Raw genomic sequence first — 16041 nt, forward strand, 5'->3', positions numbered from 1 at the left:
TCCATGGTCACATCAGACTCTGGATGGGACATCATACTGACTGATAGTTTTAACAAACAGGTCCATTATAGTGTCACTTCTGTTGCTGTTAGAAGCTTGAAGGAATACCACAAGTCGGCTGTAACCATAGATTCCTCCGTGGATCACAATCCTTCACCTAAAAAAAACAACCAACTTGCAAGCATTGCATGTGTCAGAGAATAACAGTTAAGTCTCTGCTCCTAGCAACTGCCTTTTCAACTGAAAAACATAAATCTTAATTATAATTGAGATGAGGATGATTTTATTTCATTTACAATTCCAAGTTCATAATGAAATAGTCAGCTTTAAATTGGATACTGACACTGTTAAGGCAAATAAATATATCAGAATAAAACAGCTTCAAATGCCACTTACTTAATGAGCTTGTGGATGCCATCAGGATGGCACAGCCACATATGCCATCTCTGGACTATGATGCCCTCACCCATAAGCCATGCCCCGACAACTTCTAGTCCTGGTTCATCACTGGCAGAGATGATCTCCAGCACACAGTTATCAAATGCGTAATCTGATAGATCTGTATAGCGACCCATAGATGAAAGATTGTAATGTCCATAGAAGACAATGTGTAAAATGTAAGAATTTAAATCATTTTTTTCTCTGAGAAAAAGACGACATTTTAACATTCTGCTCCAGTGCTAATAAATCACAAACTACAATATAGAATGCTTTACAGCTAACAAAACATATCTTAGGTATTGAAATTAAGATAAAGGCACAGTGGCAAGGTCTGCTATGTTGTATAAGATGAGCGTGACAGTCATTTTTCTCCAAGATTTTCATATCATTTGTAGACAGGGCAATTCAGCAATGTTTCTTGACCCTTATATTATAAGCGCTTTTTAAAGAAACCAAACAACAGACACATAGTGTACCTTAACCATTGCTTCACTGTGCTTCATGTCAAACCTACTATGTCTGTAATCTGCTTTCTAGAGTTAAGTTAAATGACAACATCTGCAACTGCTCTTGGGTTATTTGGTACATCGGTCTTCCAGTCTGTCCTCCTGTTCAAGGTAAAGTGAAAGCAGGAAAATCTGGAATTGGAATTTCCCTGTACATTGGCCCTTTCTTTTACCATATTTACTCTCCCCAGCATTAAGTGCCATATCCAAGCATTATACATCATCAGAAGACTAGAGCCATGACAATTAATTTTAAGATTCACACAGTGTCACTCTTTTCTTTTTTCATAAAAATGTTAGAAGCATTGTGTTTTGAATCTCGCCTGTTCAAATTCTGTCTAGAGGGCAGAGGGGCTTGGAACATTATATGAATATTATATGACTGCCATTCCCAAGCTCAATTATGTGTAAGAGTTTGCTGCACCACGTTTGGTGTTGATACCCTTAGTAACATTGGTACAGAGCTGCAGTGACTAGACGCGTTTTAAAAAATTGATACAGTTAGGCTCTTTAGATCCACAAGACACCCAGCTTTCCAGCCATTACCAACTCATACAATTCCAAGACTGTTTAGGGACCAGACCTGCAGTGGTGGAATGTAACTAAGTACATTTACTCAAGTACTGTACTTGAAGACACATTCAAGGCACTTGTTCTTCACTTGAGTATTTCCATTTAGTGCAACTTCTACTCCAATACATCTCAGAGGGAGATATTGTGTTTTTTACAGCTTTAGTTACTCGCTACTTTTCAGATTACATTTTTTATTGCCTTCCTGTCCACTGAAAACCATGTATCTCCAAATGTATTGATTTTACTTCCTAAGATATATAAACTATTTAAAACCCCCTTGGATTAGCTGGAAAATGCATTGTCACAAAGATGAAAACAGAGATACATGGTCTCCATAGGACAGAAACGCTACAGATAATCTTATAGAATAAGATTAATTGCTGCAGATTAAACTACCTAACACTATATAAAGTAGTTAGAATTAACTCAACCTTAAACATCTACAGCAGTAAAATGCAACATACACATTAATGCAGTAGTAATATTAATCCAGAAACATAATACTAAAACACTGACAGGGAAGTTTGTACTGCACAATGAGAACTTTTCCTTTATATTTACTCATATTTACTTTAAGTACATTTTGCTGATAATACTTACATACTTTTTCTTAAGTAAGGTTCTGAATGCAGGACTTTTATATGTAGTGGAGGATTTTCACAGTGTGTCATTAGATCCTTTTATATAAGTATAGGATTGGAATACACCACTGAATCCACCACTGCAGACCAGAGTATGCAGAAATAGACAATATAATTCAGAAATTGTGGAAATAACAAATTTGTACCTCAGAGCGTGATTTGATCCATGGAACAACATGGTTGTAAAAGTAAGATGCTTGTGGTTCCATGAGCCCATGAGTAAGCTACCATGGTATGGTATCTACAACTACCGATTCCTTAGGATCTCCAGTTACAGGTGATACCTCCATCTTCGCTCTAGCTTTAAAATTGAATCCTGAAAGATGCTAATGTTATTGGGCCAGTATTGGATGATTTAATACAAATGTGTTCTGGTACGTAACAACATATTACAAGAGTTCTGCGGTGTTTTAAAATGTTTCCTGGTTAAATGAATTGGCAAAGTTATCTAAAGAGCTATGAATTAAAGAGCTATGTAAATAACATAACTGTTCGGTTTGACAAGTAAATTTACCAGTTTGTTGTTGGTGTTGATTGTTAGCTTCCTGCTAACTATTAACCAGCTGATGAGCCCTCCTCATTGGCCACTTCAGGTTCAACCAGTCGTCCTCTGGCCCAACCAACGTTCATCGTGATGGTTTCCATCCTGTTGGCATTAAAATATATAACGAGTTATCTAAATTAACTTCTTAGCCTAGCTGCGTTAACATGTAAACTTATAGATAAGCAAACTAGCCATCAAATTATGTCCCGCATCCTTACTACAAACAGAAACTTAAAGTAAAACTTAGCTAGGGTTACTATAACTACTACTAAGCAATTTCAGCTGGGGGATCTTGGCAGTCACTGGCTATACTAACCTAACAACCGCATTCCGGCATGCCATTTTTCAAAAGAGTTAGCTAACGCTTCTAGAATCAGTGCTTTTCTATGTGTCAATTTAAGTCTTATCCAGAGCATATTCTGCAGAGCAGGTTAATGTGCAGTTTAGGATTTACCCTGAATTTAGCTCACTAGCGTTAAACCCAAAACCCAGCTTCATAGTTAATGATAGCTAAGCACTCACAACATCAGCACAAACATGTACAGTCAGCTACATCGACGATTGTTGGTAACCATGCAAATGACTAATGTGCTGGCATACCTAGTATTAACTTTAGCTTTGAAAATATTCAATCTATCTAAAATAAGTAACTTCGCCTGTTCATGTTTCTAACTGATAGTCTACCTGATTATAATAGGCTGTATAGAATCCAGTTGTTGGTCATCCAATTATAAAAGTCATGTACATTCTGCAAATGTACAACAACAGTTGTCCAAAAAGTTTCTGAAGGCCATTCTTTGCTCTCCTCAGCCACCAGAGTTCAAAATTAACCACAGAAATTGATCCATGCCATACATTGGACTTTCCCGAATATTAAATCACAGTTGCACATAAGACATGTAGCCCAAAAGTACCCTCTAGCAAGAGCCCACATGACCACAACATAGGCATACGTAAAGCCCACTACAGCCCCTACGTCAAAAAAGATTGGGTATGTTGATGCCAACCAATAGCACAGAAGCTTTAATTGTCCAAACGCTTCAAGACATCCAAAATGGATGTGTTAACATGCCATTTTCTGTCGTCTTAAGACACACAAATTTAACGTATTAAGGCAGACACCGAACTAGACATATTGTTCCAATCTGTGTTCAATAGGCAGGCAATTTGTTTCCCAAGCTAACGACCATCTTAGCAGACAAGTTGGTAATGACCAGCGTCATATCTCTTTGCCGAGAATTTTGTTCATTAACAACAAGCTTTTTTCACTCATCATATATCATACCATTGTGTAAAGATAACAGAAACAAACGGCATAGTGAGTTATGCAGATAACTGCACATTTACTGACAGCTGCAATGCCACTGCAAGCCAGAATACTGCAAGTGGACAGTCAAAAACCTTAGTCTACAGTGTCCATTCAAGCTTGGTTTGGGAGACAGTGTTGGATTGGGAGGTGAAAAACTAAAACCCTCTATCCATATGTGTAATGAAGAACCGGGACCTTCTTGTGCACAGCCCGAGAGCTGGATGTTGTTTAAAGTTGAGACAATCAACAATGTGCTGTTCTGTGCCAGCTGTTATTTGTATTCAGGGCTTGCAAAGTTCCATATAAAATTCGTTGAGATAACCAAGCCAAGTTTACCAAAGTTAAGATAACTGATATATGTGTCGCTGTAGGTTCCGCACACAGAAACATTATCGTTGCACCGTTGCTGCAGCTCCAGTCAAAACACTTCCTACTACTCTGCTCCTGCCTAATTGATGATGAAGAACTGGTACCCTATTCACCAAGCTATTTTTTGTTTTTCTGAGGTAAAACAAAAAAATTGGGAGGTATGTAAGACTACAAGCCAAAATGATCCAAAACACATCAGTTTTTAATTGTTACACACATTTGCCCTGTGTAATCTTGTTTGTAACTGCAACATTACAGTATACTATGGTCTATTTTCAAGATAATTTCCATGTATAGGATTCCTCTTGTATTTATACAGAAATATTTGGGAATGAATAATTTTGTTTTGTTAGTCTTAATTATCTTGTGTTCTGTTTTTAATAGACTACGTCATGTTCATGTTAACCAGGTGAAAATCCAGCTGGCGAGGGTTACCTGCCAGAGCTGACATGTACATCAAAGGAGTAGAATTGGTAAGACTGGTACAAAAAAAGCCCACAGTGCACTTGTGCCACAACTATCCTAAGTCAGGTATGTTTTATTGATCTGTGTGACTGTCTGTTATTAAAGAATTTATACTATGTGATTTGCTGTTAATTTCTTTGAATAACACTACAACCAAGGACAAGTGGCAAGGAAAAAGAGATCATATTCAACTGTAGCACATCAGTATGATTTTTCAAATTATTAATTCCATAAGCACACAACACACTCAGATCAACTCTGTATATCAATTTATTAAGAGATGCACCAATTAAAACTGACCAAGTAATAATAACTAAGAACTTAAAAAAAAAATTGTCTAAGCGCTAAGAAAAGCAACACAGTAGTTTGAAGATACTTTATACCCAGATTTATTTGTATGTCAGCCCCACCTTTACATAACTTTACATAAGTTCATAAACAAGACACATATTTTATGCTCTTTTCTGTGCTGAAACAGTACAAACTGCAGTCTTTTAAAGTTCATGTTTTGTATCAGATAAGAAAAACGGTGCCCCAATTTGACTTTTCCATGCGTATTACTTCTTGTTGACCAAACAAAAATATAAGTATGCCGTTATTCCATACTGTCTGAATAGAGTTAACACCAGCACATTAGCATTTAAAGGCATGACAGTAAGCGAATAACAGGGACAGAGCTGCATTGTGTTTCGGATGCTGAGACATGCATGTGGTGGTACATGTAAATAAATATTAATCGTACAAAGCCCTTTGTTATTCAGTATTTTCTGCCTTCTCATTCAAAGGCTTTTTTAATGGATTTTGCTAACATTACCAATCTCTAATGCAATGTATTTTACAGAAAATCATATAAATTTAGATCAAAGCATTTATGACATATGCTATTGCACATACAGGAGGTTCATGTGTCCATTTAGTCCCCTGGGTTTTGCTTTTTTACAATTATTTTAGAGAACCAAAAAAACATAACCATCCTTGAAGGCAGGCCTACAAAAAATGAGGAAGAACTGCTTGTAGTCCCAGCAGGTTGAAAATCCCCGCCAGATGACGTCATCTGGAGGAGTTTTTCTGATAGAAGGAGAGAGATATTTTAATACAGGGAAGGCAGAGAGAAGTTTAATGCCTGTCATATACAGTACATGTCCTCCCCAAACTAGCATCAGAGGAATAAGTACCCCTTTAATGATGACTCTGTCCCAGCAATTATGACAATGCAGTGCAGCAAATAATAATGTTATATGTGACACCTATAATTAATAAGTCAAAACATCTGCTGTGAAAAAGGTCCATTTAACTTAAGTTTCAACCTACATTTCTGCCCCGAATAATGTCTACATTCCAGTTGCAGAACAACTGATTATAGATATAATTGTCAAAATATGTTCTTTGCATTATAATCATTATTATGCAAAATGTGTATGAATTTAATAAAGACTGATTCTGACTGACTTTGGCTCATGGAAAACTACGAATAAAATCTGGGTAATCATAAATAACATCATGTAGGCTCAGTAAACTTCTCCTTAATAAATTCACCTGTTTGAGTCTACAGTACACAGACAGACAGTTCAGAAGGCTTCCTCCAAGCCACTTTACAGAGCTGTGTGGTGTCAGGACAGAGAAAATGTGAAGCCCAGTCTGTGAGGATATTCTATTAATAGTTGGCTATATTTGGACTTGGTCACAGGGATGTGACAGCTGCTCAGCACCTCTCTATTCTGTTTGTCTATTCTTGGTGTTTCTGTATTTATTTATTAAAACAACAGGCGCTGTCAAAATAATGCACAAATATACCACCAAAACCCATCTGGAGACACATGATCACATACAGCCTGTGTCATACTTTACACAAATCAGTTAATCCAACCTCTAAATAAAAATGTAACCTCTGTTATAGTAATTATCATGTGTTGTAGAACAATTATTACAATATATAACAATAATTTTTAACGTTATAGTCTAATTGTTATTTCCACAGTTCAATTACAGATTTTATGATGAATTTATCACTGTAGATTGTGAAGAGAAACTGTATGTTCCCTGACCAGCGATGCCTGCAGCCACCCTGTCTCTGTCAGCTGTGTGGCAACGTTGAAGACTGTCCAGACAACTCCCATTTCAAATGTCTATACAGCCGTGATACAGCACAGATGTTTTATTAATCTGTAACTATTTTTAATTTTGTCAGGTAGCATCTCAACCTAATTCAGTTATTTAATTATTTATTTAGCAGGCAGTCCGTCCCAATACTGCTCGTTACTAACTCGGCTTCTTCTCTCTCCCGCAGTGTTGTGCTTTCTCGTCTCTCTCCTTTCTCTTCCTGTCGCTTTCTGCAGGTATTTCTGCCCCTGGTGCTGCAGAGTCTGGATCTGTGACTGCAAACCACCCACTGCCCCCATGATCCCGCTCAACACCAACTGCTTCAATTATTATGATTATCATCATTTATTATATTTAGTTTTATTAGTATTATTATTCACACTATCATTATAATTATTAGATTTATTATTAGTTTCATTAGTATTATACATCTTTATGTGGTACCTGTATTGTGCTATATTTTCTTTCCTCCCTCCTGGCACTGTATAAATAAAATTGAATTGAATAAAATTGAATTGAACTACATAATGCAGAGTTTTGTTATTATCTCACACTTTTTGATAACATTACCAACTATTGAAACAGGGATTTCAAGGTAGCCAACTGCTAATGATGTTACAATTAGTTAAAGCAACTTTTGGCTTAACGGGATAACTTTAGAAGAGACACAGCAGCAGCTGGTAACTAGACATGTCTTTAACTAAACTACTTAACTATCCTGCAATACAGCCATCAGCCATAACATAAAAACTGGTAATCCCGTGGCTGATCGGTGTATAATGATTAATATTTACGCTATTGCAATGATTATGATAAATGTACAATGCTGCCGCGATAAGCAAAATGCAAGATGCATTATTTCATTCGATACAAGTTGTTTTCATTTTGCATGCTGTGGGAAATTTAGATCAGGAAAATAAACGTTAATCAAATCAAACAGTGATGTAATCACTAAAGAGAACAATTTATGTCATAGCAACACAACAAATGGACAGACAAGGAAGGAACAGATGACAATTATATAAATAATAATAGCTTATTTATAATTTGAGATACAAATAACAATTTATAATGGCTTGTGTCATACACACTTATGATATGATACTGAGGGTGTAATGTCATAAAATGTAATGCGCATGATATGGTGCAACACTATTATATGCTTTTGCTGACCAAAAAAAATCTGCCTCCAACAGTTTTTATAAATACAACCTTTAGAGAACGTTCCAGGAAGATGTTCTTTAAAGGTTGAAAATATGTAATCTTCAGAGAGCGTTCCCTGAAGGTTGCCTGTATGTTTGGAGGTTTGTATTTGTTTGGAGCACTTGAACGGTCTCAGCAGCAAGCGCATCAGTCAGTCACCATCAGCACTCACACAGTACTCGAAAGAGGTTCAGATTTAGGGTTGTAATACTTTAATTTCTATGGCTGGAAGTTAGTTAGGTAACACATGAAAGTCAAGCAGGCAGGAGGTGAAAGCTATTGTTCGTGTGGAACGGAGAGTGCGGGCATACGGCTTTTTCCGGTGGCAGACAAAAAAAAGAAAAAAAATCCATCGCTACCTCAGTAGTTTTAAAATCTTGCCTTGTTCCAAAGCTTCCAAAGATGTATTTAGAGAATAGAGGAACATCAGTTACCCTCGAGTCCTTTGCCACCTAGTCTCCATAAGGCGACTGAACGGAGCAGTTCTCTCTCCGCGTGTTTAACAGCAACACGCAGCGACAGTGTGTGGCACGCGCTGCAGCAAAGCTGCGCAGAACTGACGTTCCTAAACACTTCTTCAAGAGCCGGAAACAAAACAAATCCGTCATGTGATCTCTGCTTTTGCGTTTTATCTAGTATGTAGCTGTTGGTGGTGAGTCCATTTAGAAAAGGGATTTAAAGAAGGTATGTGAAGCTATCTACGGCTTTGATTTTGTTATTTTTTTACCTTTATAAATTTCAAATTAATCTACCACGCAGATGCTAACTCGAGCAGTTGGTGGTTGAATAATAAGAGGAAGTAGCTAAATCTCGCCAATTATCTTGCTAATTAGCTAAAACGTTAGCATGCTTTAATTAATTCCAGAGTTAATTTAGCAGACAATCAGAGTTACTGTCGATGAGACCGTTTAATGGAACCTGTTTTCTCCCTACAGTTGCCGAGCGGTTGGGGTAAAGCGATAAAACGCTGGCCACCATGGCTGATGTGAGTATGGCCTCTCCGTCACTCTTCCTGTTCGGTCGTTCGAGAGTCCCTGCCCTTCTCTTGCATGGAGAAAAAAACAAAACATCACATTTGGGGATTTACAGACAAACAAACAAAAAAAGGTTGCCTACATGTAGTGTACACAACATTCCGTCGAAATACAACTTGAAGGCGAAAGTGAGGTGAATTAATTATGTAAATTTGAGAATTTGTGTAACCCAGCTTGTTGGGATTTTGTGTGCGCCACAACATTCGCCACGCTCTGTTATTAGATGTTAATGAAAGCCAAAATGAAGATGGCATTAAACTGAGGTCAGGACTGACCTTTGGTCCACACAGGAGAACTCTGTTTACCCTCACAAGACACAAAACTGTAACTTGGTTAAGGTGCCCGCCTTTGTCTCTGTCAGTAAGGTGGTCAGTGACACTCATGTAGAAACTTGCTTACCTATGGTCATTTTTTTTATCTAACACATTTTTCTTTGCAGGATTTGAAGAGATACCTGTACAAACAGTTGCAAAGGTGAGTATGATTGAAGTTACATAATGTTGGAGCTATGTCCCACGTCAAAGTCAACAGTGAAACTATGAGAATGGATAGTATTTAGTGTTTCATTTGTAAAATCTACCTTCTCTTCTCCTTCAGTGTTGAAGGTCTTCATGCTATTGTAGTGACAGACAGGGATGGTGTCCCAGTTATCAAAGGTAAGAAACCATCCCAGAATCCTCAAAAATCTTCAAAAGTCTTGCCATTTGTAGTTTTTATTTCCTGTGTAAGATAGACAATGCTGTGATTTGAAATTTTCTTTTACTCCTGTGCCCTTTTCAGATATGCAATCTAGAACATTGCTGGCTTCATCTGTTTTTTGTCATTCATGCACAGGTTTTGTTTACACAAATGTTCTATGATCACTTGATTATAAGATGACATGACGAGAACAAGCTACAGTGCTCATGTGGTACTTAGACTCTCACTGCTGTAAACAGAACATGGATATATAGTTTGTTTACCTATAAGGGAAGTAAAGGAAAATAGGTGACATTATGCATTTTTTGTAAGACAATATTTGAAATGAATGGCATGGGCAGGTCAGAAGAAGAGCAGCATTCACTTCCTGGAGAGTTGTTGCTAACATTGCTGCTGTGTCACTGCAGTTGCCAATGACAACGCCCCAGTCCACGCTCTGAGACCTGGCTTCTTGTCCACGTTTGCTCTGGCCACAGATCAGGGAAGCAAGCTGGGCCTCTCCAAGAACAAGAGCATCATCTGCTACTACAACACCTACCAGGTTGGACACCAGCTTTGCAGTAATGATTCCATGCACAGTTAGCTTTGATAGATTTGTCTCAAATTATGGACCTTTCAGATCAGTTTCAGCCAGCTCCAAAACGCACATGATGTATTACGACACATTGCACGTTTATTTGGTACTGAAAAATACTGAGCCCCTCATATTGGGGTAACACATGAGTTATGAACACGTTTTTTATGTGCTGTTAGGACGCTGACACACCAAGCCAACAGTCAACTGTTGGATGCTGTCTGGTGGTCATTGGCTGACCATTGACTGTAATGTTTTGCTTATAGTGATGCCCTTTCCCTTAAGTCTACCCAGTTTTGGGCCTAACATTTTTGTTGTGTCTCTATGTTGAACAGATTGTGCAGTTCAATCGGTTACCACTGGTCATCAGTTTCATTGCCAGTAGCAACGCCAACACAGGTAAAATCTCTTTCAGTGATCATTGTACATTGTTCACTTCGGTCCACTGAAACAATGATAGTTTTTGAACTTCGCTCAAAACCCATTTATACTAAAGATAATGAAACAGAGACACCGTTAAGAATAAACAGGGATGGATTCCAGCAGCTGGTTCCATTTTGGATCTGGTTTTGAATTAGTAAAGTACCCAGATTCAGATAAGCTCTGTGGTCATAGAATCCCTTATTAAATCTTTTATTTTGCCTCTTTCTGAAACTACAGGCAAAGAAACGTGACAATCACAATATATACAATCTATATACAGTATATACAATCATATGCAAACTCAGTGATACATTTGTTAATAAGCCTGACTGACTGAATATAGCAGACCGCCTTAACTTGTGTGTTAAGTGTGGATATACGTCACCAAAGTGAACAGAACAACTGCCAGGTGCAATATTTGTGGGAGGGTACTCACAACAAGGGGCAGAACGACAAATCCCTCACCAAAATAATTATCTGCTGTCCATCATGTTAAAGTGAGAACTTGTGGCATTTTTGATAACTTGAGAAAGATGAGTACACGGCCTCAGCCTGCTGCTGGTGTTACACTGCATTCTGTGACCTGCGCTTTTCTAGTCTTATCAACCACTCAAAGCGCTTTACACTACTGCCACATTCACCGACTCACACTGTGGTCTTTTCTATACATGCTAGGCGTTCCACACGCACGCACACACACACATCGGTGATACAGTGGGGGCAATTTGGGGTTCAATATCTTGCCCAAGGACACTTCGACATGCGGACTGTAGGAGCCGGGGATCGAACTAATGACCATCCAGTTAGTGGATGATACGCTCTACATCCTGAGCCATGATCTGCATCAGTTGTTCCTCTATCAACCATCTCAGCTACTGATATCAGGAACCTCATCAAAGTTTAACCAAAGTTTATGCCTCACATTACAGTTCACCACTGACAAACTAATATTTATCTCAAACCAATCGCTCAATTGGCTGACTATGAGGAAATGTGTCCACTATGATGTCTTAGTATCTCATTTCATTAAGTGGATTAATTAACCAATTCTAACTCTGTGTGCATAAAAAGAGTAAGTCTAAACATGACATTTATTATTGATAATTCCAGATATATTTCATGTCAGCAGTAAATGTATTATATTATTCAACAGGGGTACATGAAAAAGCAAAAGCAGTATGCATGTGGGAAACACTATCAGCAAGTACTGAAATGTAAAAAACCCCATAAAAACTAGTTAACCCAGTATAGAATTCCTACCCCTGTTTAATATCCCTAAAATATTTCTTAGGGACATAGAACATATCTGGTTGGTTCAGTGGTTTTACAGTGTGAGGTTAACATATTTTACATTCTTATGTAATTTTTAACATCAGTATAATCTTCAAACAATCCTAAAGTAACTCCTTATATTTCTGTCATAAGTATTGCATTTTGTGACTTTATCTTAGTTGACAAATTATCACACAAGGATTAGTGAAGTAGCTGTTGTAGAACACAGAGTTTGTGCAGTTCGTCATGGGACTGTACTGTTGGTCATAATACATCATTTGCATTTTGGAGGTGGTTGAAACTGATCTGAACTTGGTCCATTTACCTGAAAGGGACATCGTTTTTAAGATATATCTACCATAGCCAGTTTTACACGGGATCATTATTGGAAAACTGGCGTCTGACAAACCGAACTGTCTGGAAAATCAGGTCCAGACATTGTCCAGAGTTGCCGTTTCACACATGCAGCACACACGAGCAGATTGTCCATGTGGGACACTTTCACACCTACCGGAAATACTCCGTATGGTTTAGGCGAGGGGTGGTGCCTGAGTAGAGCGTGCAGGAGGACGGATAGAAACGTCATCAACACGCCCACTCGCTCGCCGTGAGTTCTCCGGACAATGAGCTGCTCTATTCACACATGGGCTCAGTCGGACATTACACAGATTTTGTACGGGGAGATGGCAGGCCAAAGTCCATTTAATGTCCAGTCCAACTGATTTGGGCATTTTCATTCTCACATACAGCTCCTCTGGGTAATGTAGAAAACTTCAGGGTTGTAGTAAATGTGTAAAAAGCAACTTGAGAATCTACTGCTGAAATTCTTTTATGGCTTTCCAAATGGCAGGAGTGAGAATGTGATTGATCCTTAATGATATGCTGAAGGTTTGAGATTCCCCAAAAACTGCCATAATCACCTGTACCTGAACCCTCTAATCAGTTATTATTGCTGCTTCTTTTACTGTTCCTCTCACAATATTTTAAACTAATCCACCATCAAAAAAAGAGTTAAAGTTTTTAAATTGATCAACCAGGAGGCAGCAGCTGGTGAATAATTCCATTTACTGAAGTAAACTCTTCCTGCAGCTGTTTGACAATAAAGCCCTTCCAATGGTTTGCCAGTGGAAAGCTTTTAATGTAAAGGAGCAACATGAAGGGCTCCGTTTTCAGTGTTTTAAACACAGCAACAGACTTCAAAATTCAGATGTTCATTTAATTTAAATTTTTCTGAACACTTTAAATTTAATTCTATCTTTTAGTTTTAGGTCATCATATAATAACATGTTCTGTTGTGGCTACTCAACAGTGAGTTCATGATATTTTTCTCATAAATCAATATAATATTACAGAGACCGTAAGTCTGTGTCCTATTCATACAGCCAGATCCTTAAGTATTTCAACAGTGACGCAATTTTTGTAATTTTGCCTCCTTACACCACCACGATGGATTGAAACAAAGCCATCAAGATGCGATTGAAGTGTAGACTTTCAGCTTTAATTCAAGGGGTTTAACAAAAAAATAGTATTAACTGTTTTGGAATTACAGCCATTTTTATACATAATCCCTCATTTTCAGAAGCTCAAAAGTAATTGGAAACTGACTGACTGTTTCACGACCAGGTATGGCCCGTTCCCTCATTATTACATGACAAATGAAGCAGATTAAAGGTCTGGAGTTGATTCCAAGTGTTGAATTTGCCTTTGGTAGCTGTTAATGTTAATTCTCAATATGGGGTCCAAAGAGATGTCGAAGCAAATGAAGGAGGCCATCAAGAGGCTGAAAAAACAAAACAGATCAGACAGATAGCAGAAACTTTAGGAGAGGCCAAATCAACAATTTGGTATGTTCTCAAAACGAAGGAATACGCTGGTTAGCTCAGCAACACCAAACGGCCTGGAAGACAACGGAAGACAGTTAAAGTGGATGATCGCAGAATTCTTGCCTTGGTGAAGAAAAACCTCTTCACAACATCAAGCCAGAAGACAACTCTCGAGGAGGAAGGTGTATCATTGTGAAAGTCTACAGTCAAGAGACGCCTTCATGAATGTAAATACAGAGGGTTTAACAAAGGTGCAAACCATTGTTAACACTAAAGAACAAAAAGGCCAGATTACACTTTGCCAGAGAACATCTAAAAAAGCCTGCCCAGTTCTGGAAGAGGATTCTTTAGACAGATGAAATCAAGATTAAGTTCTACCAGATTGATGGGAAGGAATGGCTCATGATCCAAAGCCACCACATCATCTGTCACATCTCAAGGGAGGAAAACTCAGCATTTGGGGATGTCCATGATTTCCAGACTTCAGGCAGTCATTGGCTGCAAAGGATTTTTATCCAAGTATTAAAAAAATAATCCATATGTTTATAATTATGTTGGTTTATCCAATTACTTTTGAGCCTCTGAAAATTAGGGGACTATGTGTAAAAATGGTTGTAATTCCTAAAGGGTTCATTCGAGATATATATATATATATATATATATATTTTTAAACCCCTCGAATTGAAGATGAAAGTCTGTACTTCACATCTTGATCATCACTTCACTTCACATCTTGATGGCTTTGTTCTGAAGCCCTACTAGAGGCAGCAGTGTTCATCACAACCCCACATTGCTAAACTGTATGATTTAGCTGTTCTTAGATCCTCACCGGTAGGACTGAATACTGTATGTAAAGTAACTCCTCAGGGTGGCGTTTGAGGAAAGGTCATGGGGTGAGAAGGGTTCCTTTGTTCGAGAAGTAAGAATTCGCTCACTAAGTTTTAATGGCAATCTGCCTTATATTGACAGATTGTGAGATGTCTCGGATCGGTGGTGTCCTCACTGACATTATGTTTCATCCTGTGTTGAACATACTGAGCTATTTTCCACATGCTTCAGTTGTTTGTTGAGAATCTAGTTGACCAGTGAAATAACAACAGTACACTTTGTGTGTCCTCAGGTATCATCATGAGTCTGGAGAAGGAGTTGGCTCCACTAATAGAGGAACTGAGGCAGGTGGTGGAGGTGACATAAGCGCTGACAGACCGTACAACCTTGAGCAAGATCACCTTTCTGGATCACATCCTGCTCACTGAAACCTGTTTGGAGGTTTTTACAGTTCAAAGTGATGACTTGGAAGTGTTAACATCTTCAGACCTGTTTACATAATGATTGAACTTTCCTGTACATTTTCTGTAGAATTTAGGTGCTCATCAGTATTTTCACATCTAAGACAGAGTTGGTATGTTAAATCAAATATCAAAGTCTGAATAAATGTTTAATTTTTAGCACCTTAAGTGGTTTCCGTGGCTTTTTCCATTAAGGTTTTAATGTAAAAATACATATTGCTTCTATTGTAGTCTTAAGGTGTAAAGTTCAATTTCTCCACACACTTTATTTACAGGGTTTGCCTACAGCCATTTTCCATGGGATGCCTTTCATGTTAGCAGCCAAAACTATTTTAAAGGAATACTCATCCTGTGTTGTAAGTTAAAACCTACATATAGTTTTATGCAAAATTTCTGGGTTGAGGTTTGACAAACTCAGCCAACTCCTGCTGCTACTTGGAACTGTTAAAAGGAGTCACTAATGAGAATGATACATGAGTTTTTATTAAGGTGTGTAGCATGTACTGTATTACAGCTCGCAAACTCTTTTTGTGGCAGCTAAGACTCTTAATTCTTGTTTGGGGGATTGTCCCCCATTCTACCTGCAAAAGGCTTCTAGTTCTGTTAGATTCTTGGGCCATCTTGCATACACTGCTCTTTTGAGGTCTATCCACAGATTTTCCATGATGTTACGGTCAGGAGACTGTGAGGGCCAGGGCAAAACCTTAAGCTTGAACCTCTTGAGTTAGTCCATTGTGGATTTTGAAGTGAGTTGAGGATCATTATCCTGTTTTAGA

At 38.1% G+C, this 16041-nt stretch overlaps 1 protein-coding gene across 1 annotated transcript; it reads left to right on the forward strand.

The window, feature by feature from the left end:
* Window positions 1-8702: 8702 nt before the first annotated feature.
* Window positions 8703-15433, forward strand: lamtor3 (late endosomal/lysosomal adaptor, MAPK and MTOR activator 3). Its single transcript, XM_040137825.1, has 7 exons — window positions 8703-8835; window positions 9087-9136; window positions 9625-9659; window positions 9783-9841; window positions 10292-10425; window positions 10794-10857; window positions 15097-15433. The coding sequence occupies exons 2-7, from the start codon at window positions 9128-9130 to the stop codon at window positions 15168-15170; spliced, it is 375 nt and encodes a 124-aa protein (XP_039993759.1). The 5' UTR covers window positions 8703-8835; window positions 9087-9127; the 3' UTR covers window positions 15171-15433.
* The last annotated feature ends 608 nt before the right edge of the window (window positions 15434-16041 follow it).

The sequence above is a fragment of the Xiphias gladius genome, chromosome 10, assembly GCF_016859285.1.
Source record: "Xiphias gladius isolate SHS-SW01 ecotype Sanya breed wild chromosome 10, ASM1685928v1, whole genome shotgun sequence".
Classification (NCBI taxonomy): domain Eukaryota; kingdom Metazoa; phylum Chordata; class Actinopteri; order Istiophoriformes; family Xiphiidae; genus Xiphias; species Xiphias gladius.

Bases quoted from the DNA above. Each gene is read 5' to 3' on its own strand.
- lamtor3 (XM_040137825.1), top strand. The intron at 9,660-9,782 runs GTGAGTATGATT...CTTCTCCTTCAG, and splicing joins CTGTACAAACAGTTGCAAAG to TGTTGAAGGTCTTCATGCTA. The intron at 9,842-10,291 runs GTAAGAAACCAT...GTGTCACTGCAG, and splicing joins TGGTGTCCCAGTTATCAAAG to TTGCCAATGACAACGCCCCA.